This window comes from Elgaria multicarinata, chromosome 3, assembly GCF_023053635.1.
Source record: "Elgaria multicarinata webbii isolate HBS135686 ecotype San Diego chromosome 3, rElgMul1.1.pri, whole genome shotgun sequence".
Classification (NCBI taxonomy): Eukaryota; Metazoa; Chordata; class Lepidosauria; order Squamata; family Anguidae; genus Elgaria; species Elgaria multicarinata.
Window position 1 is genome coordinate 47060706 of NC_086173.1, and position 27622 is coordinate 47088327.

The 27622-nt window shown below is 43.6% G+C and overlaps 1 protein-coding gene across 3 annotated transcripts in view; it reads left to right on the forward strand.

The window, feature by feature from the left end:
• TBC1D16 (TBC1 domain family member 16) overlaps nt 1-27622 on the forward strand; it is a 60876-nt gene that overhangs the window by 6324 nt on the left and 26930 nt on the right. For 2 of the 3 annotated variants that reach the window (XM_063120131.1, XM_063120130.1), the window contains exons 2-3: nt 3292-3535; nt 8054-8681. In XM_063120131.1, the coding sequence (XP_062976201.1) occupies nt 3355-3535; nt 8054-8681 (809 nt within the window). In that variant the 5' untranslated portion in view covers nt 3292-3354. Of the gene's footprint in view, nt 1-3291; nt 3536-6499; nt 6557-8053; nt 8682-27622 lie in introns of those variants that run through there. The other variant, XM_063120132.1, reaches the window with a different exon arrangement.

The window sequence follows — 27622 nt, forward strand, 5'->3', positions numbered from 1 at the left end:
GCCATGTTGCACACCTGAGCCATTATACATCACTAGAGTCCCTGGGAATCACCATAGAAGCAATGGAACCATGGGGTGGGGAGCAAGTGAGATGTGCGTAGGAACATAGGCAGCTTTTTTATATGGAGTCCGAATACTGGTATGTCTAGCTCGGTATTGTCTAGCTCACTATTGACTACTTATGCTGGCTGGCAGCAGCTCTCCAGGGTTTCAGGCAGGAGTCTCTCCCCCAGCCCTACCTGGAGATGTCAGGGTTTCAGTCTAGGACTTCCTGCAACTGATGCATTTGCTCTACTGAGCTACATCCCTATTGACTTGGAGACCACACAACCACGCTTCTCCTTCCAGTCTTCTACATCCCTCATTCCCTAAAATGGTGTATTTATATCATATATATCAGCTTGGATATCCCATGGGATTGGTGCATTGTAATAATTTGGAGACTGTAATTCCCGTTGAACAATGGAACTGCTCGATTTTTGATTATTTATTTGTTTGTTAAATTTATATTTCGCCGTTTCCTCCAAGGGAACTCAGAGTGACATGCACAATCCTCTTCCTCTTCGTTTTAGCCTCAAAACAATCCTATGCGGTAGGCTAGTCTGTGAGTCAGATTCACCCAGTGAGCTTCATGGCAAAGTGGGGACTTTAACCCAGGTCTCCCCAGACCCAATCCAGTGTTCTAACCACTATACCATGCTTGCATATTCTCCCCCCCCCCACTCTCTCTCTCCCTCTTTTGCATTCCCCCTTCTTAATTCTGGGAAAAACCTTTTGATCTTCAGCTGCTGCTTTGTTACTGAGCTGAGCTGAATATGTGGTGTCTTCCTTTCATTGTATGAGGGGGTCAAGGCTGATGCTGCTTCCAGCCCCTTGAGAAAATAGCTGGGAAATAAGTGAGTTCATGACTGAACAGGCTGGGTTCCCCCACCACCACCACCTTTTTCTTCCAGAGAAAATATTCCCCTTGCGTTGCTCATACAGATGTGATCCCTGCATCTTGGCTTTCTGTTAGAATTCTGAACCTCCCTTCATAAGTGTGAGCATCTCAGTTGTCTGCCATCTTTAGTGACATGAGAACTGGGCATGAGTTAGTAATTCAGAGCCTGGTCTTGTCAGCTACCCAGGACCCAATACAGAAGAATCGAGAGGAGGCAAAGAAATTCATAGAGATGAAATACTTTGGTCGAGGGGTAAAAGTCTGCTCTGTAAGCAGGTTAACCCTCGAAGGGGGGAATTGATAGACCCAGGGAGAGATTTCATCTCTCTGATGAATGTAATGTGCCAAGGGTTAAAAGATGGCTTCTCTGCCAAAGGGTGGCTACATGCCAGATTTGCATTCCTTAATGGTGGACATCACGTGCTAGCAGACAAAGGGAAAAACTTTCAACCAATAGAGCATCAAATATAACCTATGACTCATTGAGGTTGTGCACCTCAACTTGAAAATTGAGTGTAACTTAACTTGCTAATTCAGAACTGACCAATAGAAAGGTTAGAAAGAGACTAACACCCTCTTGTAGTTAGGGCCTATATATACTGTGAGATTCCTTTGTTCTTGGTGCCTCCATTTTGTTTTACCGGAGAGCACCCCCATACTGCAGTATCGAAAGTAAATGGATTAAGAGCATTCTCCAGCCTCGTGGGTTTGATTGGCTACTAACGCGCCGGGTAGCGAGCCTTTAATCCCTAGTTGAGGGGCAACAATTTCGGCTCGGGAGTTGGTGGGCAAGTATGTGAAGTTTCAAAAACATCTCATGAAATCAAGCCAAGCTTGCCTGGCGCAAAAGTAGCTGCGGGTCACCTTACCAGAATGTTTGGGATTTCACTCCCATATGGGTGGCTGGAACACTGGGATGTATGTTCTGACAACCAAAATCTCAAGGGCTGACCCCAGGCACTTGCACTTCAATGTGTGAGTGTGCGTGAAGCACCTTATCTTGCTTCCTCGCTTTGATCAGTAGTGACGAGATGCCATGGTCACTACCGTAGCAGATGGAGCAGGCCCTAAATACTGCAGGAAAGTGGGGTCCTGCTGCCTGCCCTCCAGTTCTGCAATCCCCCTGCCACAGCAGCAGTGGCAGGGAATGTTCATCATCCCCACTAGGTGCTGAGGTAGAAAAAGGGGCAGCTATTCTGGGAGGAACAAGGAAAGAGAGGACAAGGTTTAAAGAATAACTTCTTCACTTTTATTTTATGTGATTTGGGGGAATCCATTGCTGGAGGTGCATTTGCCTTTCATTGTCCCCGACTTCCTTTTCTCCTATGTGCATTATTTTTGTTGTGTCTCCATGTGATGGTTTATGTGTGCATCTCTGGCCTGCTTTTCTGTGAATTATGTGGGGAGGAAGGAGGGAGGGGCGGGCAGACGCACCATAAGGCTTGATCTGGGCTTCCTTCCCAGTATTTTTCTCTCTCATTTTCTACCTCTTTCTTCTGCTTGCCATGCGTGGAATTGGAGGCCCTTGCTGCTGCCGTTGGCTGGTATCTCCAGGTATCGCAGCTGTGCAATGGGAACCTTGGAAACCAGGACAGGTTGGACTGACCCTGGGAATACGAAGTATTGAACAAGAAGGAACAATTCTATGCTTCAGGGAGGCTTTGAGGAGGAAGCAGCTTTCCCTTTCCCTTCTACTTGTTTTTCTGGTGGAGCAAGCGCCCAGTTCATATCTGATAGGGGTGATGGCTAGAGGCTGTGGCTGTGCTTGTTCCAGCCCCATTTTCAAGAGAAGTCAAAGGCTATATTTACAAAAGCTTGTCACTATGCTGCAAAAGGAACAGGCAAGGCAGATTCCCAGATTGCACCGTTGTGCCAAATGCTTGAGCGTGGTTGCTCTGTATTATTATTATTATTATTATTATTATTATTATTATTATTATATTATTATTATTATTATTATTATTATTATTATTATTATTATTATTATTATTTTATATAGCACCATCAGTGTACATGGTGTTGTACAGTGTAAAACAATAAAATAGCAAGACCCTGCCACGTAGGCTTAAATTCTAATAAAATCGTAATAAAACAATAAGGGGAAGGGAATACACCAAACAGGCACAGGAGAGAGTAAAACTAACAATATAAAAGTAAGGTCAAAATCAGAAAGTTTTTTGTCAACAGTATTCAGTAGAGAAACAAAGGAAGCAAGTAACAGATGGACTCATGGTTTATTCATTTATTAATAATATTTATGTACTTCTTAATACTAAGTGGTTTATTGATAATACCTAGTGGATTGTGAGCTAAAATGAACTCTTCATCAGTGGTTGTTTTTCTCTGGGCAGACCTTACTATCTGAATTGGGTGCTAGACTGAAGCTGACAGAGAATGGAAACACTCCCTTGGCAATGTCTCTGGGAAGACTCCTCCGACGTGCCTCTTCCAAAGCATCTGACCTCCTGACCTTAAATGCCAGCAGCAGCGGTGGTGGCTCGTCTTCCGTCTTGGATGGAGAAATTATCTACTCCAAGAACAATGTTTGTGTCCACCCACCTGAGATGCTGCAGGGCGTCGTGGAACATCACCCAGGTGAGGGCAGGCATGATGTGTATAGCAATATCTCTAAATCAGGGGTGGGGAATATGGGACCCTCCAGGTGTTTTAGCCTACAATTCCAACCAGCCTTGGCCAGCATAGCCAGTGGGGGGGAGTTATAGGCCAAAACATCTGGAGGGCCACATGTTGCCCTCCTTGCTCTATGTTAACATTCATTTAGCTTTCCCACCTTAGCTATTCCAATTCTCAACTAGTTTATCTCGAATTAAAAACTTACTATACTCTAGGGTCAATTGGAAGTGACTACATCTTGCTAGCAGGACAAATATACATAGTATTGGGGCAATATAGCTTAGCTCCCACTGTGCCATGAAAACCTCCCACCAAATGCCTTGCCTGTCATATCTAATCCAGAGTCAAAGTTTCTGCAATAGTTCCATTTAGTATTTCCTGTTCTTCCTTTCGTTTTTTCTAATGTTTTATTGTTTTTTATCTAAAGCACTTGAGTGCCTGGCTATGGGGCGGTATATAAACGTAATAAATAAATATAAATAGATATTCCATTTTATTTATTTATTTATTTATTTATTTATTTTAAGAAAAAGACCCTCATGCTAGGACTAAATTACAGTTGATGCAGAAGATCCAAGATTGGATCTCTCAATGTTTATTTGTTTTTTAAAACCTAAAAGCAAAAGGATGAGATTTGACCCTTTTTTTTATCTGATCTTTTTTTCCCTAAGGAAATCGCTTCTCCCTTTCCCACATCCTGAAAAGCAGCTCTTAACTGTGCTGTGGTGGGAAGGCAGCGTAATGTTCTCCCCCTGTCCCATCAAAAACACACACATTCCAGTAGTAGTTTTAGGAGGATTGGATTAAACATCCTCTCCCTCAGCCAGCCAGTTCACACCTAAGGTGTTGGGAGATCAAATCATAGATCTGCCCTCATCATGTGTAGTTTGACCCTCAGTGTGCTTTTATCTGATACTTAAGTTGCAACAGTTCTGGCCCTTTTCAGAAAATTGGCTTGCTGCAAAATGGGCACCATTCCAATGCAACACAAGCTTTTTGAAGTGGAGGATTTCAGCCACTGGTACCTCTGCATCATGTGTTTTGATTGGTAGTTCCTGTGCTACGGCAGGCCATGTTTAGAGCCAACCAGGGCACTTGTCATACCAGTGAGGCATAAAGCCTGGTATCCAGTAGTCCTTTGAAAATCGTTATCTTGCTTTTCTTCATTCTCATTTTTCAGCTATCCAGTCATCTGGAGGCTGATTTCTCCCTGCCACCTTTCCCTCCAGATTAATTTGAAATACAGACCTGTGTATTTATTATTGGTCGGCATAGTTCATGTGTTTCCTGAACACTTGGCATCAGGACTCTGCTCCAAATACCACTACGTGACAGTGATTGAGCAGTGGTTTCTGGCTTAGGTAAACTAGGGCAAGCAAATTCCCAAGGTATCATGTATAGTGGAGCCTGCTCCTCTTTCGTAATTTCTGCTATAAGAAACTCGTGATGTGATGGTACTGCATTCATTATTTTATTTATGTATTTATTACGTTTTTATACTACCCAATAGCCAAAACTCTCTGGGTGTTCACAGCAATTAAAGCCATAAAATACAGCACAATAAAAACAATATAAAAGTTTAAAACTACAGTATAAAATAGAAATAATAACCAAATAAAACCTAGCAGGAGTGAAAATATTTAGAATCCAGTAACAGATTTAAAAGACTAAAATGCCTGGGGGTAAACGGTTTTCACCTGGTACTGGAAAGAGCACAGCATAGGTGTCAGGTGAACTTCTCTGGGAAGCTCATTCCACAACTAGGGTGCTACAAAGACAAGGCCCTCTTCTTGGTAGCCATCCACCTCACTTCCTATGGTAGCGGCTCCCAGAGAAGGATTGTTGAAGACAATCCTAGGGACTGGGCAGTTAAAAACTTAAGAGCCATGCTGGGTCCATCTAGTCCAGCACTCTGTTCCCATAGTGACCAACCAGCTGTTAACCAGAGACTCACAAGCAGGACATGGTACAACAGCACCCTTCCTCCCATGTTCCCCAGCAAGTGGTATATACAGGCTTACTGCCTGTATATGGGAAGTGATGATCCTTCAGGATTATTTCCCCACTTCTGCGCCATTCATTGGCTGCCTCTTGCAAGGGACAGAGAAATGCTGAATGCAGTGACTTTCCACATTACATCAGCCTTTTTCTAGACATTGCCTGCTGATTGGTGGGAGATCCATAAGAGGAAGTACTTCTTCACACAGTGCATTGTTAAATTTTGGAACTCACTACCACAAGATGTGGTGATGGCCACCAATTTGGATGGATATAAAAGGGGGTTTGGATAAATTCCTGGAGGAGAAGGCTATCAATGGCTACTAGCCCTGATGGTTGTGTGCTATTTCCAGTATTTGAGGCAGTAAGCCTGTGTGCAGCAGTTGCTGGGAAACATGGGTGGGAGGGTGCTGTTGCACCATGTCCTGCCTTGTTGGTCCCTGGCCTATAGTTGGTTGGCCACTGTGTGAACAGAGTGCTGGACTAGATGGATCCTCAGTCTGATCCAGCATCAGGGCACTTCTTATGTTCTTATTAGTTGCAGCAAAACGTCTTCTGTAATGTCTGTTTAGGCCCAGCGAGAGGCCTGTTTTAGCCAAATGTAACTGTGTGGTCTTAACAGTTCACCAGTCACTTCCAGAACCTTTGAAACGGGATTAAAAGTGCACATGTTTTGGATGCTATTTTGCATTTCACTTATTGATGTAATTTTATGATGGGTTTTGATGAAGCCTTTAGCACCTGGCTTTGCTTTAGACCAGATACCAAATTCACTCCATTTGCTAGCTGTCAAGAATTTCAAACAAGGTTGCTATGACTCTTCAATGCGTGGTGAATTTAGATCTTGCCCATTTGCAAAGCTGATTTGCAGATAATAGCAAGGGTGAGAAGGACAAGGAAGGAAGTCTCTAGTGATCTCCCTAAATTCAACTAGACTGAAGCCTGCCACAAGAGCTCTGGTGGTTCAATCCTTGGCATCTCCAGGTAGGGCTGGAAAAATTCCTTCTTTACACCCTGAAGAGCCACTGCGAGCCAGTGTCGACAATACCGGGCTAGATGGATAAATGATTTTACTCTGGGCACGTTCGGATGACACAATAGCCAACCCTGCCCTTATAGTCCACTCCATGGATAAGTATTTACATGTTGTGCTTGGGTCACATGCTAATAACTTACATGTGGAGTAGGCTATAAGGGCAGGGTTGGCTATTCCTCTCTTACCTCCACCCTCCTGACTGAATGACGGTGCTGGTTCCCCCTTACCATATCAGTGCACCACCATTCCATGGGGAGGGGCAGAGGGGGGAGAGAAGCTTCCCCACCTCCTTTCTGCGGAGGGGCAGGCGCCGCAGACGCCGCTGCAGAAAGAAACGGCTGGGAGTGATCGTGCCTGTCAGTCGCTCCGTGTCACCGGCTCCATCCCCATTTGTTTCGAGGGCGCGGCTGGAGAGAGACCATGTCAGGAGAGACTCTCCTGGCATCATCCCCCCTACCTTCAGCATAGCAACAAATTGCCTTCGCTGCAAAGTGGTGGCAGCTGGTGACGGGGGACACTAGGAGCTCCTGCAATGGCAGGCAGGAGTTCCAAGGATTGCCTGTCCTCAGTCGCCAGCACTTTCCCTTAGCAACGATTGGCAGCGCCCCACCCAAGGACGGCATGTGCCTCCCCTGGGAAGCACATGGCAAGCCGCGGATTGTGGCATCCCAACAAGGGATGGCATGGTTGGCAGCTCCCCAAGCACTTCCCAGAATGGGATTCTTTCCCTTGCCAATAGAGCCCTGCTGGTCAAGGGCTCTGTAGGCAGGGGAAAGAATCCACAGAGTCCAACAGACGATACAATAAGCAACGTTTGTGCAGATAATCAATTCTGCACTGTGTTGATTATTGGAGTTGGTTATTTCTAGAAAGTAACCAACTGTGGGGTGGTTTCCCCCCTACAGATGACACAGTAGTCAATGGTGGACTATTTAGTCTACCGTGGACTATTTAATCAACTGTTGACTCTTGTGTCGCCTGTGTAATATAAAAACATCAAAACCACAGCAATCAATCATTAAAAAACATTTAGAATAAGCTAAGTGGAGCAGCAAAGACAAAAGCACAAAGAGGCCCAAGGCTAACAAGACTGATCTGATGCTGGACTCCAAACCAGGTTGCCGTGGTTTGTAGTTGGACAATAGAAAGCATTCTCAAGAGACAAGATCAGTCAGCCAAGCAAGTGTTTGCTGGAATGAATAAAGCTGTGAGGGGTTGTCTGTGGCCTGGAGGGGAGGGGAAGGCGAAAAGAAGTTGGAGCTTTCAGGAGATTGGATGAAGAAGATGGTCCAGGCCCTAGCAAGAAATCAGAGGGTTGGGGGAAGGCACTCTTGTAGGATATTTGAAGTCTGGCAAGCTGAGGGTTTTTGGTTTGTTTGTTTTGGCTGTAATTCTGAGACACTGTGGGTTATTTTTCTTGTGTTCCCCCCCCCCTTTTTTTGCAGGCTATCTTTGCCTGTACATGGAGAAAGATGAGCTGCTTGGAACCACGCTTATCCTGGCCTGGGTGCCAAATTCACGTATTCAGAGACAGGATGAGGAGGCCCTCCGCTACATCACACCAGAGAGCTCCCCAGTCCGTAAGGCCCCCCGGAAGCGTAACCGCCATACTCAGGGTTTTGGCACCCCTATGCAGGCTTCCTCCTCTGAGCAGAAACAAGCTGTGACACCAAAGGATGAGGAGGACATTTTGACCGTGACACAGCTGGTCAGGGATGTGGCTCACGTCAGCTCCCCTTCTGAAGAAGGGGAGAAGCTGCCCCAGGGTTGCTTGGCAACAGACAGCATCCACAGCTCTGCTCAACCTGCCCACAGTGACTCAGGAATCTTATCGACAATCAGTTCTCAGGATGAGCAGAACCGGTTGGAGGAGTCAGTGGAGGAAGAACGGCTGGAGGGCCACCTGGAGACAGGAGAAGATGAGGGCTCTTTGGAGTTGTCCGCCGATGATGTTAGCAGAGACAGCACGTTCGACTCAGACTCTGATGCCTTCTCTTCGCCGTTTTGTCTCTCACCCATAAGTGAAGCACTTGTGGAAAACGTTGGCTCTGTGTTCCTGGTGAATGAAAACAGGTGAGTTCATGTCCCTGTGCTCCTTTATGGACCAATGGCCAAAGTAAAAAGGGGGGAAATCTAAGAGCAAAACCTCCTGGTTGTAAAACCATTTGCTCAGAGTTCAAAATTGGGCAGCACAGGGGCGGTGCACAGGGCCCTGCCTCTGGCTAGTGCACACCCTGCCCTTCCTCTGCCAACTCCTTCTCCCTTTTTTAAAAAATAAAACTTCTGTGGCATGGCACACACTAGCTTCTTCAATTGCACCGTCTTTTTCTATTCTGCTGGCAGCTGCTGCTGCGACGCTAGGAAGGAACTCCTGGTCCCAGTGGCAGCATCATTTGCAATTGTATTAGCTGGCGCACATGTTCAAAGCCTTTCCCCTGCAGGGAAATGCTTCCTGGAGGGCACGCTCCTTTGGACGAGTGACATTTTTTAAAAAGGCTATTTAGCTCAGAGTCCTAGTCCGAGTCAGCCAATGAAAGGCTACCCCTTTGTTTCTAAGGGAGGGGTCATTCTGGGCGATGTTGAGGGTGCCCAGCATCCAGTAGCTTTCTTTCACTCTACCTTTGCTCAGTTTGCTGCCTGGTTCACATAGGCTGACTTGGTCCAGCAAATTATCCAATCGGTGACCTTGAAGGTGGTCACAGAGCCAGCCAGGTTGTATCGTGTTTTTCTCTGGCAGAGCAGCAGGTGGCGTGCTGGAAGCTAGAGCAGTAGCTCCATTTGTGTGGTGTGTGTTTTTCTTCTTCCTTTCTTAGTTTGATGGCGTCATCAATTTTATTATCGGTATGTTGTTGATCAATGCTTTTATTGCCTCTGTTGCTTTGCCTTACCAGGATCATCATGTATTTATTTAATGAAGGCTGTTATGCCATCTTGTAGATACTTACCAGGCTGGGGGTAAGCCCCGTGGAACTCAGTGAAGCTTACTTCTGAGTCAGCATGCATAGGATTGCACTGAGAATTATATATGGGATGCCTCCTTGGAATGATGAGACATTCCCCTCTTTGTAGGCAGTGTTCCTTAATAGAATATGTCTGGTGCATATGAAAAGCAAGAGATTGTGGGGTATTTTTTCAAATTTTGAACATATACTATATATGTATGTGTGTGTCCTATTGGGCTGTTGTGTCTAAACAAGTCTCTGGGCCGGTTCACATGATCAAAATAAACCACTTTGGCATATCTAAATTGTGTTGTGTGCAGGACACCATTTCCATAATCACCACTTGGGCACAGCTTGTTGTTTCATCAGAACCCAAGTGGCATGGCTTGTTGGAGGGGGAAGAACCCTCCAATAAACCTACAACAGCCCGTGGATTATTGGAGGGTTTTTTGTTGGGTCCTGGTAGGTTTATTGTTAATTGCAGAAACTGTTTTAAACTGTTATAATTTTTTGTTTGTTAAAGTTTTTTTTAAGTATATTTTATTATGCAGTGAACCACCCAGAGAACTTTGACTATAGGGTTGTATAGAAATGTAATGAATGAATGAATGAATGAATCCTATGCATGTCTGTTCAGAAGTAATTGCTGTTGAGTTCAGTGGGATTCACTCCCATGGAGGTATAGGATTGTATATCCATGTATGGGATTGTAGACTGCAATCCTATGCATGTTTAAACAATAACAAAAAACCTACAACTCCTAATGTTCCCTAGCCACCACCCCCATGCTGGATGGGGAATGCTGGGAATTATAGGACTTTTGACTGTCTAAACATGTATAGGATTGCACCCTCATACTGGCTTATTGAAGAGGAAATCCTAAATTCTACTAGCTATCTAAGTCTAGCAACAGCCTTAAACATTCTTGCGCTGGCTGTAGCTTCTAGAAATGAGATCTCATGTGGTCATCTATAGATTCTCCTTGTTCTAGGGTACCTACTGCTGTGCAGGTGTTGCAAGGATATTGCTTAAATATGTGTCTTAATCCAGCTGAATCTCAAACATGTTTCATTGGTGTCATGGGGGAACCATTTCTAGCTGTCTATCCTGATTTAGTTTGTGCGTATTTGTATATGTTGCACTGAAAGAGGGATGAAAGGGTAGGCTAACAGTCTGTTTTCGTGTTCAGGAAATGTTCTTGTAGGTTGGGTTAGCTGAGCTGTTATGTATGCGATTTAGGCTGCCAGGTTTATAAACTGCTCAGTTGATTCCTTACTTCTTTCCAGTCCAGAGCTACTGTGCAGTGGCTTGGCACTGAAATCTACATCTAATACAATTTGTCATACAGCGATGGACTGCAAATTTGCTTTTCTACAGTGAAGATTTATGCTTTATCAATAGAATGTGACTGAAGCCACAATTCTCCAATTTGGTGTAGTGGCACGGATTTGCCCACTTGTGTGTTCATTCATGTTTACTGTGAGGGGAGGGTGCCCTCATGTGGCCTTTAAGTTATATTGCAAAATGGTGTGCAGGGAAAAATGTACAACTAGGGAAGATTGTCTTTTTGTTTGTTTTTAAAAGCTGTTACCTCTTGGAATTGTTCTGAGATATCATATGCTTTTAGATGCTTACTTGGCAACAGAGAGCATCCACAGCCTGTGGCTTGTGGTTTATACGATAATAGTATTTAAAGTGTCAAGGATTTGTCTTGTTGCAGTCCAAAGCATGCTTGCATGGAAAAAACCAAAAATGAATAGCTCCTAGTAAACATCCTTAGGAGCAGGGTGTCTGGTAGAATACACCGAGATCTTGCTAACTAGGGAATGGGGAGGTTGGGAGAGTTATTCTATTTACTTAAAACACCGATTCTGGCCCGCTTGCATTGGCTGCCTATATGTTTCCGAGCCCAATTCAAGGTGCTGGTCTTAACCTATAAACCCCACATGGCTTGGGACCTATATACCTGATAGAATGCCTCTCCCGACATGAACCTACCCGTACACTGCACTCAGCATCTAAGGTCCTCCTCCGACTGCCTACTCCGAGGGAAGCTCGGAGGATGGCAACAAGGGAGAGGGCCTTCTCAGTGGTTGCCCCCCGACTGTGGAATGATCTTCCCGATGAGGCTCGCCTGGCGCCAACGTTGTTATTTTTTCAGCGAAAGGTCAAGACTTTTCTCTTCTCCCAGGCATTTTAACAGCATTTAACAACGTTAAGTTTGTTTTTAATGGACCCCAGAATTGTTGTTTTTAAATGGATACTGTTGTTTTTATACTGTTTTTATGTTTTTTACATTTTTGTATACTTTTAATGTTTACTATTTTTAATTGTTGTAAACCGCCCAGAGAGCTTCGGCTGTGGGGCGGTATATAAATGTAATAAATAAATAAATAAAACATTTCGGAGCAGTGGCCAGCCAGATGCCTATGGGAAACCCACAAGCAGGACATGAACACAATAGCACCATCCGCATTCTGCTTCCAAACAGCTGTTATTCAAAGCATACTGCCTGCGATGCGGTAAGAAATATCCGTCGTTGATTAGTAACCATCGATAGCCTTATCCTTCTATAAAAAAAAATGAAGAAAACAAAATGAAATAGCGTAATAGCTTTAAAAAGCCAATAAACATGCCGGAGAAATCAGCCACGTTGAAAGGTTTTACAGCCCTAATGGCCAATATATAAGGCTCTCCCCCTGTTTTTCAGCAGGCTTGGAGGGTCTCAGCGGAAATGCTGACATCTTTCCAACTGTATGGCTGTCTGCATATTTGCAAAAAGGGGCAGGTCAGAAGATAAAACTTTCACATGTTTTATAGGTTCCATGATTTTGTTGCTTTGTGCAATGGCTGCAAAGGTCATTGCGCCTTTCAGGGACATGTCAAATTCCATATCTGATTGGTCTAATATTCACTGTCGCTTTTAATTTGAGACTAACATTGAAAGTGTATATACACACACACACACTGAGCAGTATCCAATGCTGCTCCCATGCTAGTAGGACTTGCTGATAGTGCAACAAGAACCTAGCTGTAGAGAAAGTAAGTGGAAAGAGCAGAAATACTTGGTTCCAGAATGGGGCAAGACAGCAGAGCTCACAGAAGGGAGTTCCACTGACCTGCCCCATTCCAGAAAAAAAGTCTTCCCAGGATTGATTTAAGAAGTGCTTTTTCCTGTTGCACTAGCGGTAGGTTCTGCGGGTGCCATGGAACTAGCAGAAGTGTAGCAGCACTATTGGATACTACCCATGAAGATAAATTTTGGATTGTTCGCCTGTAAGTTGGTACAGAAATGAATGTTTTAAACATTTTGTAATTGTTTTAGCCTTAAATATGGCATGTGGGAACTCCAATAAAGTTAGAAAGGATGATTACCCTTGTAGTTTAAAAACCAGCAACAGGAGGGTCCTGCCCAACATATTAAGGAGCATCTTCAGTAGATCTAGGAGTGAAAAATATGGCTTCCTCCCCCCTACCCCCATCCATCATTTTACAATTGGCAGGAAAGCTGTCATGTTGATCAAGAGGTCATTACCCAATTGAATTTCTGAGAATCCCCATCTTCAGGACTCTAGTGATGGCACTGCACAGGAACCAGTACAGAAAATGCACATAAATCAGGGCCGGATTGGAGATATCTTGTCATTGTAGTTGTTTGAAATGATCCTGCCCTGCCCCTCAGTCGAATAGAGGGGAAAAGCTGGAAGCCCATCTCATTTCAAACCTCGACCGTATTTGCTGAAAGGGCTTCCAACAATCCCTCCCCCACCTACCCGCATGCGCACACAGGCTGTTGCCAGTATTAATTTCCCATGTGAAGCTGGGGAATCGTTCTCTTATGGAGGTTGAAGCTGATGTTTTGGGGTGGTTTGTTTTTAAATTGTCCAGCAAATGATTCCTGGGGGTTGTGTTCATGATGCCGAGCTGGTGCTGCTCCGTCACCAAACCCTACAGTATCACTGGTGCGGGGTAGTGGCGAGTAATCCTCACTGGGGGAGGCAGTGCAGGTTTTCTGGTGGCCATTTACTGCAATGCGTTATACGTGGGGCTGCCTTTGAAAACGGTCCTGAAACTTCAACTGGTACAAAACAGAGCTGCACGGTTACTAACAGGGACTGGCCAGCGAGACCACATCACGCCAGTCCTTTTCCAGCTTCAATGGCTGCCAGTCCAGGTCTGGGCCCGATTCAAAGTGCTGGTATTAAAGCCTTAAACGGCTTGGGGCCAGGCTATCTGAAGGAACGCCTCCTCCCGTATGTACCTGCCCGGACCCTAAGGTCATCCTCAGGGGTCCTTCTCCGCGAGCCCCTGCCAAAGGAAGTGAGGCAGGTGGCTACCAGAAGGAGGGCCTTCTCTGCTGTGGCACCCCGGCTGTGGAATGAGCTCCCTAAGGACGTTCGCTTGGCACCTACATTATATACCTTTAGACACCAGGTGAAGACTTTTTTATTCTCCCAGGATTTTAACAGTCTATAAATAAATTTTAACTTGGTGTTTTAAATTTGTAATTTTGCATTGCTGCTGTTTTTATCTGGTTGAGCTTTTATATTGTATTTTATATTATGGTTTTATACTGTTGTTTTACACTTTGAATTTTTGTGAACCGCCCAGAGAGCTCCGGCTATTGGACGGTATAGAAATGCAATAAATAAATAAATAAATAAGCTTGCCGTGTCCATGCCCTGCCCTCTGCCTGGGCTGACGGTGACCAATCAGAGTTCGCCATCCGCCCGGCCACTCCCCCTCCATGACTCTGGAGTGAGGATAAATAACAGATGTGCTGTACTTGCCTTGACTTTTTTTTCTCCACAGCTTTGCTGGAAAGCCCCTTGGTGACTGCTGTGTCATATAATCAGTGCAGCGCCACCGCACAGCCACCCTGGGGTTTTATGTGCATTTAGACAGCCCCCTGAGCTAGGGGAGGGGAAATCTACCTTTATCTTTAATTTTGTTAGATGTGTCTCACTACTTTAAAAAGCCAGTATATAATATCTGGAAGTGTATATGTGTGTAATCGGTATCGTCATAATGGAAATGTGCCTATATTTATATGTGTGTAACTGTTGGGCACTTTTCCCTGTTCAAGTCTTCCCAGGTTCTAGCACTTAAGCTTGTATTAAAACGTATTTGTATTTTAATTCATTTAAATGTAAATATAGTAAGAAAAAATATCACGGCAGCAAGATTTATGCATAGTTACAATGCAGGCTTTGAGAAGTGTCATTTGCTAGGCCTTTTTAAAATTAAATGCAATGGCATGCCTATAGGTCTCAACTGCAGTACTGAGTACATTTACCCTCCCTTCCACTTAGAAGAAGGCTTCCTTTGCCTGGAATTGGACGGATTCTGCTGATTGCTGCTGGCAGACCTCACAGGAACAAGGTCTAGTGCAGCCTTCCTCAACCTGGGGCGCTCCAGATGTGTTGGACTGCACCTCCTAGAATGCCCCAGCCAGCTGGCTGGGGCATTCTGGGAGTTGTAGTCCAACACATCTGGAGCGCCCCAGGTTGAGGAAGGCTGGTCTAGTGTAATCTGTGCCTATCTTGTTACATTTGACACTGCAAGCACCACCCCAAATCCCAGTAACCTCTTGGCAGGAAAGCATGTTGTGTTCCTGCCCCATATATGGTAGCTTCCTTGCTCAAAGAGGAGCTGAAAATGAGGGGTTGTGTGTTTTTCCCCATCCCCTTTTCTTTAGTGCTGCTGATTAGTTAGCACTCCTGAGTCTCTAGAGTAGGCTGCTGCTGTTGCTGCATGCCTAATCTTTAATTCAGGGTATGCTTTTTCTCCTTTTGTTTTGCAGCTGAGTGAGCCTCCTAGTGGCTAACCATGGCTTGATTTCCCCCAAAAAACCGTTTAGAGGCCTGTCAAAAAAATTCATTGTGCCCTTCCGGAAGGTTTTACTTGTTTTCCCCAGACTGTTAGGGGCTTTTGTGGTGTTAATATAGCTAAATCCAAAGCCCTCCAGGTGAGATAACAAAGATGTTTTAAAATATAAAATTGATATTGCTGGATTACTGACATGTAGCCTTCAAAACGGCTTCTGACGAGAATGGTGTTTACTCAGCACAAGGCTCTATCTGTTCCTGCTATATTTTTGTAATTTGAAATATAAACAGAACATGAAATAATGGCCACATTCTGATGATCATGCCAGTTTATTGAGTGAAGATATGATCAAGCCCTTTGGACACACACACAGCCGCTTTCCGCCTCCCTTCGCGGCAAGCCACAACCCAGGAAATCTCTCATTAAATGTAGTTTCCCAGTGCTCTTGAACTAGGCAACTAGAGTTACCAGCTTCAGAACAAACCAGGATCTTAAACCAGCTTTAAACCACAACTCAAGATGGCTTGTTCTCGAGCTGGTAACCATAGTTTCCTAGTACAGGTGAGTTGGGAAGCTATAATTAATAATTTCCTGGGTTTAATTGCGATTCACTGTGGAGGTGCTATATGTGTGTTGACAAAAGGCATTTATTATATTTTTAGTCCACGCAATAATAAAAGTTCTCTGGACAGAGTCCGAATTGGGCTATTGTGTAAGGTTCAGATGTATAAGGTCCAATATGCAAAAAAGCAGCCCATAAAAAGTATTTGTGGTTCTGTTGTACCTCTTAATGATAGGGGTGTCATCAGCAGAGCCGTCCCTGTGCCCCCCTCCATTTGCGGGGGTGGTGGGGATTTGTACATAGAACCTCGATACATTTAATAATTTGACAATAGTTGATCAGTAGGTAGTAGATTGAGTGAGTTGTGGGATACAGAAATACACAAAACCAAATAGCAGCACAAGCAGCAGCTATGGAATTGGATTCAAAAGAACCTAGATCTGTATCTTTAACAAGTAGGTCTGCAATGCCTAATAGGTTTTAACTATCACTCAACTCAAAAAGGTTGACCCAAGCTGCTTTTGAGCAGCTGCTTTTGTTTTAAATTATTATTATTATTATTTATTTATATAGCACCATCAATGTACATTACATCTCAAAGTATTTTGCGTAAAAGTACTTAAAAATTGCGGGTGGCATTTTAGAGGCATTGACTAGGTTTGGACGACACACACCGTGGCTCATCATGGGTTATTTAACCGATGATGAGCTGCACGCCCACTGCCGCCAGTTTGCATGTGCAACCCTCACTTGGGGGTTATTGTGTCATATGAACTTGGCAAATGTCGGTTATGCGAGGGCTAAACAATCCTTGCATAACCTCTGCTTTCCAGGTTTGTACGACATAACAACCCCTTAGCAGGGGTTGCATATTCAAAGTGGTAGCTGCATGCGTCCTGCATGTGCTGCAGCATCACTGTGAACGAAATACCCCACAATGGGCTGTCCTGTCATGCGACCAGCCCCATTTTCTCCAATATGAAAATTGGTGCCTGCCACAACACATGTTTGCGTTGCCTAAAAACAAAGAAAACACACTTCTTTCTGCAAAACTAATGGTGTTTGTATATTGAGTTGTGTATATTTAGCATACCGACCAATTGAAGCTAATATGATGAGTTAAGACTAGCTTGAGTGATAGTCTTCGTAATATGTGTTTTCCTTTCTAGGAAAGCAATGGCATCAGTTCAGAAACCACAGCTTTGGGGTGTACTCAGAAAAGTGCAACCCTCCAGAGGCAGCTTCTCTGGGGTTTGCCTTGACGCAATGCTTGCATATTTCTTGCCTTTTCTGTTAAATGTCTTTCTAGGGAGTTGTTTATTAAATTGCTTTCTTGTTCAGCAATTATATTAGGCAGGGAGTATGCCAGTGTCTGAGAAGTGGCCCAGGCTGCAAAGCTAGCTGTAATGGGGAAAGTGGTGTTGCATCATGTTGTTGTGCCAATTCACCTGAGAGCCTGGCGCCGGCTTAGATCTGTACAGAAAAAGCAGGAGATGAAATTACTGGCAAGAGCGATCATGAGCCAAAGGCATGCATTGGACAGAGTAGCATGGGGGCAGGAAATTCCAGGTTATTGGGCTTTGCTTCTGCTGCGTAACAGTAGCATGGGATTTGCTTTATTTTATTTTTAAAGCTTGTCCCACTTTTCTTTTTAACAACCCACCTGAAGCCTCCTACAATCTAGTGTGCACCTTCTCTGGTATTCTTTCATGGTGTAAAACAAGAGACATTTGGAATTGTGTTATCTGCTGTGTTTTGGCATCTGTTCAGCCAGCATATTGATTGATACAAAATAAATTACATTTCCAGAAAGTTAGCTGTGTTGGTCTGTTGTAGCAAAAACAGCCCGGTGGACTAAAGGACTATACTTGGCATTCCTAAATTGCAAACCGAGCCTAAGCATAAGACCTGTCCTGAGATTATATTTCAAGACCTTTTGGCTCCCATTCTTGGCATGTGACCCAAGATGAGACGTGTTAAAAACAACAACACACCAATGAATTGGGTTCTGCATAAAGGTTTTTATGTTGTTGTTTTTACAATGTATCAGCATCAGACACATTCAATGAGTGTCTCCTTGTCCTCCTTTTTTGTAACTTATCTTACCTACTGTAAAGTTAAATATTGTATTCTGAGATTATGGAGGTATACCAGAAACAGAGAAGGTGAACATTCATCATGTACTACTTGCAGGACAAAGAATAAATCTAATAAGGAGATAAAGCTAAGTAATTGTGTTTCCCCCTTCCCAGCATTGGGAGGTGATAAAACCCAAGATCAACCATATAATAATAGTCTAACAAAAGGAAATTCTTTGCTGATATCAAATAGGACAATCATCAAACACCATAGCAAAATCATGCTCCCCCATCTTTTCTGTTGTTTTACCTCATTAGTGCAAATGCAGTCCATCTGCAGCCTTCTATTCTATATTCCATCTCCAGTTAAGGTGCATTTATGAGCCATCAAGAAGACAGAATTTATAGGACGTAGAGTGTACCTGGCTTTTTATTGTGTTGATGCTTCGAATATTACCTCTACGGTGTTATGTATTTGCATATGGGCTTTGGGAGTGTTAGAAACTGATGAACCATAAGTAAAGGTTTGATCCGATTTTTGTCATCTGCTTTGGCAGAGCGCTGTGAAAGAAGAGTAGCTTTGTAGACAGGAGTCAGTGATGCCTTAAGCAACCACTTCAAGGAACTGGGATCAAAACAGGAAATGTCAGAGATATAAGCTGCCTGGCATTGTGTAAATGTTTAAACAGCAGGGGGATTATTTTAGGTAGGCTCTGTTTCATATGGGTTCTTCTCTAATTCTGCAAGGCAAGAGAGCAATGATGACTTTTGATGGATTGTTGGCATAGGTTGCTGGTTACTTTATGAATGGAAAGTAATTGATTTCTTTCTTTTTCTCCCAAGTTGGGAAATATTTGAACTAAACAGATATAAGAGATGGAGCTGAAGTCAAATTATGAGGGGTCACAGATTTGCTTTCAGTGTGGCCCTCTCTTCCACAAACATGGCTAGGGTTTCTGGAACTGAATGCGACCTTGGAAGGAGCTGTCTGGATGCATGGTGCTCCCCTGCCTCCACTCTGTCTTCCTTGCTTAACGTACCCATGTGGCACAGTCACATTTGCCTCTTCCCTCCCCATGAGTTTATTTATTTCATGTATTTATTATTGCATTTGTATCCCGCCTTTTTTCCTCCAAGGAACCCAAGGCAGTGTACATAATCCTCCTTCTCTCCACTTTATCCTCACAACAACCACCCTGGGAGGTAGGCTGGGCTGAGAGTCTGTGACTGGCCCAAAGTCACCCTGTGGGTTTCCATGGCCAAGTGGGGACCCAGATCTCCCGACTCTCAGTCCAACACTTTAGCCACCACACTACACCAGGGGTTATGCATGGCCCAGTAGAATTTTGTAGTCCTTCACAGATAAGGGATGCCGTGCCTATGTACACATCCCTATTAATGAAAAGGAACAGGAGAGAGGAGGAGAGCGTGTCCAAATAGAAGGGGCATAAAACTTGCCTTGAGGTGATGCATCCCTTACTGCAGCCTTTCTCAAACACATCTGGAGGGCATCCTGCTGGGAGTTGTAAACACATACAGAGGACCCCAGTTTGGGGGAAGGCTGCCTTACTGTACTCTATGAATACTTTTTAAAACTGTCATGAAATGTAGTGATTGTATCTGTTATCTCTGGAGGCTGTTTCATTTTGTGCAATTGTGGCAGATAAATGTGCGAATAACTTGAGGGATTTGGTAGCATTTTCCTATTGGATTGCAGAGGTTTATCATAGCATTCGGAGACTTAATCCCACATGCTTATATTTTTATTACTATCACAACCATTCATTGTCTAGAAACCATGGCTGTGGCATCATATGTATTCTGTGGTTTGTTTGTTTTTTATGGCTGGTGGTATCTGCAAACTTCATAACCTGGTGTGAATCTATTCAAATGCACTTAAGAGGTAACAGTTCAGAAGACAAGGATTCAAGGTATGCAGTGCATGTTTTCGCTGTTCAAGTGAAATATCAGCCATGGGTTTGTCACACAAGGCATTTTCCTTTTGCGGTAATGATAAGGGAACGGCACTCACCTTGCCTAGAATTACCTCCAGTGGCCTCAAGAGAAAACTGGAGAATTTTCAATGAAAGGTCAGAAATAATAGTCGTCAAGTTTATTTATATACCCCTTGTCTGCAATTACTGCACTCAAAGTGAGTCCACAACCAATACATACAAAAATGAATACTCAAACTAGCCATCTTATAATAATCAATACAATACTCAATCCCTTATGCTTTGTTATACTAGAATAAACACCATCCCTAAAGTGATAGTATTAACTAACAAATCAGTGTTAATTATATGATAGTCTTATTGGGCTTTCTAAAGGGTAAGTATAAGTCTAAAATTCCTTAGAGTTTTCTGTTCTTTTCCCTCTGTCATGCTGTGCCAGCATATGGAATCTTTTCTCCCCTATGTCTTCCACTTCTTTCTCTTATTGCTGTGTCACCAGGCCAAATGAAAAATTAGTTAGCAAAACAGCCTTCCCCAACCTGGTGCCCTCAGACATTTTAGACCACAACTCCCAGCATTGGTCATGCTGGCTGGGGCTAGTGGGAATTGAAGTCCAGAACATCTGCAGGGCACCATGTTGGGGAAGGCTGGCCTAGACAATTACATACACAAATTAGGTATGTAAATATGATTTGTATTACTTATTAGAACATGCTGGTTTCAGACTTTATTTAGCCTCAAATTCTTTCCTCCCCCCCGCCCCACCCCAAGCTCTTTCCTTAAGAGTGCCTGGGCGAGGACTAGAAATCTCCCAGTCTCCTCAAATCACCCAGCCTTTTCACTTGGCTTTCCAAAGATCTGGCAGTAACATCTGAAACGAAGCATGGTCTGCTGTGTTTCTGAATGACAGGGCACAAACCAACATGGTTCCACAGAGTTTCTGGCTAGCTCTGTTCTGTCCCCTCCCATGACTGAAGTCATGTTGCTTGTCCCCATTTTCAGCTGGCTTCTTGGTTTGTGAATATTAAGGGGGTGATTTTCCCCTTCCCCCAGCCCATGTTATTTTATTTTGGGGGGGGGGGGCTGTGCCCTTGAAAGAGCTAGCAACAAGAAGTCATCTGTTTTTGAGACCAGTAGATGGCACACTTTTCTCAGCACAATTCTGGGCAGTCGAAGGAAGACTAGGCAACTAAATCTAAATGGCAGGGAACGAGAGGCTGTCCCAACCTTCTGCTGTTCTTCAGTAGAATCCGATGGTTCCCAATCTGATGGATCCAACGGGTACTAATGATGATGCTTGGGAAAACGTGTGTTTTTCTTGCTGTCATCCGGACTAATGGCTAAGCAATGTGTGTTCTTTGTTGCCTGCCTTTAATTTCAGCAGATACATTACGGATGACCCTATTTGCCTTCTGGGTTCACATCGGTGTGCCTCTACTTGTAAGTAGCCCATCTTGTTACCTGTGCCCTTCAGTTTCCTCCAGAAAGGTTGCATGGGCAGACTGGCTTCTTGGTGATTAAACAAATTGCTGAACCGAGTGCCTTCTGCAGGGCTGTGATTGGCTAACATATTCCCCTCTAGGGACATGGCCTCCGACCTCCTGTCCTCAGAGAGACAATGATTGAGAGAGCGGGAGTGCGGGAGTGTGTGTATGCCTTCAAATAGAGGACAATGCAAAATCCACTGGTTCCCTTTTCTCCCATAGGATGCCATGGAAGGCTGGATAATAGATGGTCTAAACATGAAGGCTTTAAAAGAGTGATGTATGTGCATTTTAATGGTGAGTCCTTGCAGGGGGTCTAGAAATTTGCATGCCATTGATTTGTGCAGTGCAAATTTATTCACTGCATCAGACTCTTGTGCTGCTCTTACTATTCATGCATCAAAAAGACACAAGTTTCTAGCCCTTAAGGCTGCGTGCAAAGGTTTTATTTGAAAAGGTGTGAAGCATTTTCTAATTGCTGGGAGAAAAGATGGGCTCTTGCTGGGGTTTTAAGGCCAGTACGCATAAACAGTAGGTGGTAAACCAGGGCTATACTATTTCAGACTGCAGGTGTATAAGAGAGGGTTTCACACATGTAAGAATGCTCTCTTATGCCAAAGAATACCTGTATATAGAAAACTAACATGCCCGGGTGAAAGGAGCTGGTAGCATGATTCATCTGATTACTTACATCTCTAGAAGGAAATTCATTCAGTACTTTGGAAACTGGACATTTATGCAAGATTTTTTGCCTGTAATTGTTCCTACCAGAACTGCCCAATTCTATTGTATGCAACCCTGGTTCCATTGTAAGATCTTACAAGAAGTCATTGCAAAACATCAAGACGTTTTTGCATGGAGGATCAGATATGGGTGCAGGCTTGTTCAGAATAGTAGTATATAAAGTGACTTGAATGATTTGGGAAATACTTGATGGCGTTATTGCAACTATTATTTATTTGCTTTTTAGATGCATGTCTTACTTTCTTGAGTTTCTTATGGCTGGTTTTGTAAAAGAGCCTTAGCCAAATCAAAATGTATTAGTTCTCTCCTTTCATTTTCATCTGGTAATCCTGACTATCCACACTGGGCCTATTCAACAACACACTAAGCCATGGTTAGACCGTTAAGCCTTTTTGCAGCAAATGGTTAAGGAGTGTGTTTAAGCTGTGGTTATGTAGCCACCATGGTTAGGAATGGTTCACACAACACGCTAAGCCATAATGTTTATCTCAAAATGCTTAATCATTGTGGCTTAGCATGTTGTCTGAACAGGGTCATTCACTCTTTTGGTGTAACCTTGGGTTAGTTTTGATCTAGTTTCTCCCCACCCCACCCCCACCCCTTCAAAATATAGATTCCCTCTAGCATGTTCAGGGCATTTCTTCACAGGGCTTTGTGGGGGAAGATGGAATCAATGTAAGTATTTGCCTCTTCTGATATAAGTAAGCTACATGTGACCCAAACTGTGGGTGACACACAGATGTCCACGTATTGCATTGTGCGTTGTTACAGTGTGTCTTCCATCACATGTGTACACAAATTGGCATGCATACACATGTCACAGTGACTGAGCATTAGAAAAAACATGCTATGGAAGACAGCTAGGCAGATGTGGAACAAAATGTATGACAAGGAGTGCCCAGGAGTTTATTTTACCAGCTCATCTATCTTGGGGTGGGGATGCTTAGATACCCTCAAGAGTTGTCTGAAGGTGGGGTGTGACATTGCATGAGGGTAACCCCTTTTAATTTAATCACATACAGACCTGGTTCACATGTTCACTGTGGCTCAAATTAGCCACGGTGGGTTGCGGAATGTTTTTTTATTTTGCCAGGTGGCTTATTGTGTCATTTGAACCTGTTGGCGGGGGGTTGCGCGAGGGCTAAACAAGCCATGGTGGGCTGTTTGTACAAACGGAACTATAGACAATTAGGTACTCTCCCGTCCCCGCCTGCCTCCTAATATAAGGCTTTCTTGTTCCTCAAAGCCTTCAAGCCTCTTGCTGCCTTTCCTGGAGCAAAATAGATTCTTTAGCCAAGACGATGTGAACCAAAAATGCAAAACACCCTATACATGTACAGATAGTTGCCATTGCTGAGCTTCTTTCTTTGTCCATCTGTGTTGATCTGGCCAGTGGTGGAGATAACTGCCATGCTTCTGCACATTCTCAAAAATCTTGGGGAGCACGTGAGTGGTAAAAATTCTTTCCAGCTGGTGGCATAATACAGAGAGCTTGCTTAACAAGTAGTTACATGTACTTACGGTGATGAAGCACTAGGCAGTCAAGGTTTTTCTTCAAACTGAAAGCCAGATTAGGGAGGTAGGACTTGGTTATTAGTGCCCACACGAACAAACTGCTAAGCCTGAGCACAGTTAAAAGAGCAACTAACCACACTGCACTACGCCAGGTGTGTGATGCCTTTTGAAATTTAAGAACACAGTTTGGAAGCTGTGGAAGTCGTATCAGATACCCACAGCACTCTTTTGTGTCCATTACTGAGGAAGATGATCCCTGAAGATATCGCCCTAGAATTTACCCGCAGCAAGCAGCCCATTGATGTATGGAAGGGGCCAGAGCTCAGGAGATCCCTCCAATGGGAGGTTGAGAGCTGAGGATAAATTTCAGACCTGTCAAGAAATGGGCTTCCAACCAAAGGTGATGATAGTTCACTGAAAGGCAAACTAAATCTGGCACAATAATGCTTAGAACAGTAGAAAGGCCGTGTTACTACCTGTCTGCAGCAGCCCTGAATCCCAGTAGCTCCAGAAATAACCTATATATACTGTGAAGACTCTAATCATACAGCAGTCTGATTGCTGTGCATTGACTCCTTCAGAGAGAAAGGAGAAGCTTCAGCTGGTACAAAACAGGGCAGCCCGTTTACTAACAGGGACTGGCCGGCGAGATCACATTACGCCAGTCCTTTTCCAGCTTCATTGGCTGCCAGTCCAGGTCTGGGCCCGATTCAAAGTGCTGGTATTGACATTTAAAGCCCTAAACGGTTTGGGGCCAGGTTATTTGAAGGAACACCTCCTCCCATATGTACCTGCCCGGACCTTAAGATCATCTACAGGAGCCCTTCTCCGTGAGCCCCTGCCAAAGGAAGTGAGGCAGGTGGCTACTAGAAGGAGGGCTTTCTCCGCTGTGGCACCCTGGTTGTGGAATGAGCTCCGCAGAGAGGACCGCCTGGAGCCTACACTGTACTCCTTTCGTCGCCAGCTGAAGACCTTTTTATTCTCTCAGTATTTTAACACTTAATTTTAACTTAAATTTAAATTTTACTGTTTTAACTCTGTATTTTAATCTTATATCAATTTTGCTGCGTGGTTTTATCCTGGTTGTGCTTTTTGTACTGTATTTTGTAATTGTGCTTTTAACCTGTCTGGTTGTTTTATTGTGGTTTTAATTTTTGTGAACCACCCAGAGAGCTTTGGCTATTGGGTGGTATAGAAATGTAATAAATAAATAAATAAATAAATAAATAAATAAATAAGCTGAAGAAACAAGTTAGGTGTTTCTTAGGACTAGGTTTAAGGTGCATTGCCAAATTCAGTAAAACCAAGGGAGTCGTCTGTTCCAGTTGTGAACAACATCTCTGCAAATGCATTTTCTCCCAAGAACCTAACCATAATTCTGCTTTGAGAAAACTACAGAGGGTCAATCCCTCATTATGTCTTCAGTACCCTCATGCGAGACCAGCCCAAGGCATGTACAACAGTAAACAGTACAAGCTTCAGTGCAAGGAGCAGCAGGGACTAAAGTGATGGGCTGTCTACTAGATGTGGCCAGTCATAGAACCTCTATATGAGAGGACATCTCAAAGGTCCTGAGATGTCCCTCACTCTGGTTGGAGAGATGGACTGTTTCTACCTGTTCTGAACCCTACTATAGCAGAAACAAAAAGATGATGATGATGATGGTGATAGTCTACAGCTAGCCCTGTTCAGCACTAACTGTGCATTATTTTTCAAAGGGCACATATGTGTATAGTACACAACACTGCTGGAATGAAGAAAAACCACATTACGTTTTAATTAAAAAAAAAAAATTGGAACAAAATGATGCATGGGTTACTGAAGAGATGGGTTTGTGATGACTGATTCCAAGGGTGCAAACCCATGGGTGCAAACCCTAGATCCAAGGGAAGGGAAGTCCTTTCTGCCTGCAGCAGCATCCCTCACCCCCATCCTACTCATATTCCTAGTTCTTGTAGGAGTGATAAAACTAAAAGGACCTCCCATCCTTTCCGCTATTGAGGTGAAATTAACAAAGGACTCCAGAGGAGAACAGGAGGGAATGGCAAGGTTAGTGGCAGAGGCAGACAGGTAATAAAGAGGGGAATGGTTACACACAATTGCCTGCCCCATCAAGAATGCCACCTCCAAACTGGTGAGACAGTAGCACTATACCAGTTCATACCTGAAAGGACTATGCTGAAATTGCAGTGGATGTTCAAAAACTGCTGTAAACCAGCACTTAAAACAAACAAACAAACCTGGAACAATGGCTAGATAAAATCAGCAATGCAACCATTTGGGAGAAATCTTCTGTGAGTTATCAGGAATCAAGAAATGAATGAACCGTGTCTAAACCAGAGAGAGAGGCTAACATTGATGGAAACACTGTTCTCTTATGTAAGTTATTGCATCTTTCAGCTGGTTTGCTTTCTTTTGATGGCATGATTCCATCAGAACCTTGGTTTTCCTGTTTTCATCTCCTACCTTTCACTAGCATCCATTGTGCCTTTTTCTCTTTCATATGCCCAAAGCACCATAATCTGCCTTTATTTTTAGTGGATACAATTCCTTAGTGCTATTTTTTAATGGCTAAAATAATAAAAGCGGACTTGATTATCACTAAAAGAAAAAAATTCTTTCCACCTCACATTAATCTGGCCTTGCAGGAATTTTTTTTTACAAAAGTTACTAGTCAGCAACCATATTTACTGGTCTGATTGCCTTTGCATACCACTGTAAGTCATTTTGGCTCTTCCAACTTACAAAAGTAAATATATCCCTGCTGGGTCACCTGTAGGCATCCCCTACTCGCTATAGGAGTGGTTGTTTTACAAGCCAGCATTAATCCTGATGTTCCTTGGTAGCATGTTCTTCTATGCTATTTTAAGATCAACCCTTCTTTGTTGACTTCCTTCGCAATGCATTATTGCCTATATTTATCCAAGAACCTCCTTTCATGTCTTACCCTATGTAAGTAAGAGTAGGCAGTATATTCTATATTATTTTTTATATTCTATATTATTTTGTTAGTACTCTCTGCACTTTTTGTACATGCCGTAAAAACGGCCTGGCTTCGCTCCCTAATCCCAGTCCTTGAAATAACAGTGTTGAACACCCTTGGTAACCTTCATCTTGGCTCTCCCCATTCTCACCCCCTCTCTGGTTGGGGAATGCCGTGTCATACTTTAGCGGGTTTGAATAGTGGTGCCAATCTCTTTGGGTGGTTTTGGCTGAGCAAGTGGTGGGGGTCTTGGCAGAATAAAAGTTGTTGGGGGAGGGGGTTTCTTTAATCTGCCAGGCAAAAGAGACCCTCTGAGCTTCTTTGCTTGCTGCTAAATGCCAAGAGTCTAAGAACAAGACGGATCTTCAGGGGTTTCCAGCGACTTGGGTTTTTGATGGCTTGATTGTAATTAGCATAATGAGCTCTGACTTTTATTTTTGCTTGGGCCGATGGGAAGGAGGGCAGCAGGGAAGGCATAGCAAAATGACCCATTGATTCTTTTTTTAAAAAAATAAAAATAAAATAAGCACTGCTAAGAAAGCTCTCCTTTTTCAAGCTGGACCAGCTGGAAGGTAAACATTTGTCTTCATGCTGTGCTAAGAAATCACATTTTCCATCTCTAGGATTTAGTGGGGTGGAGGGAGTGTTACATTTCAATTGATTTATTAACAAGCTGAAGCCCAGGCGTAAAGGACCCCCCTCTTCTGTACAGAATGTAAAGACGTATCATTTGGCTTTTGCAATACTTGCCTTGTTTTAAAAAGAAGGTCAGGTTCATGTCCACGCCTGCCTCTAAATGGTTAGCTGTGTTAAGCTGCACAGGGGTGTGTGAGTGTGTTTATTCATAAGTGTCAGACGACTAGACCTGCCACCACTAAGCAACTGTAACAACAAAAATGTCGAGGAAAATCCTTTCCTTACC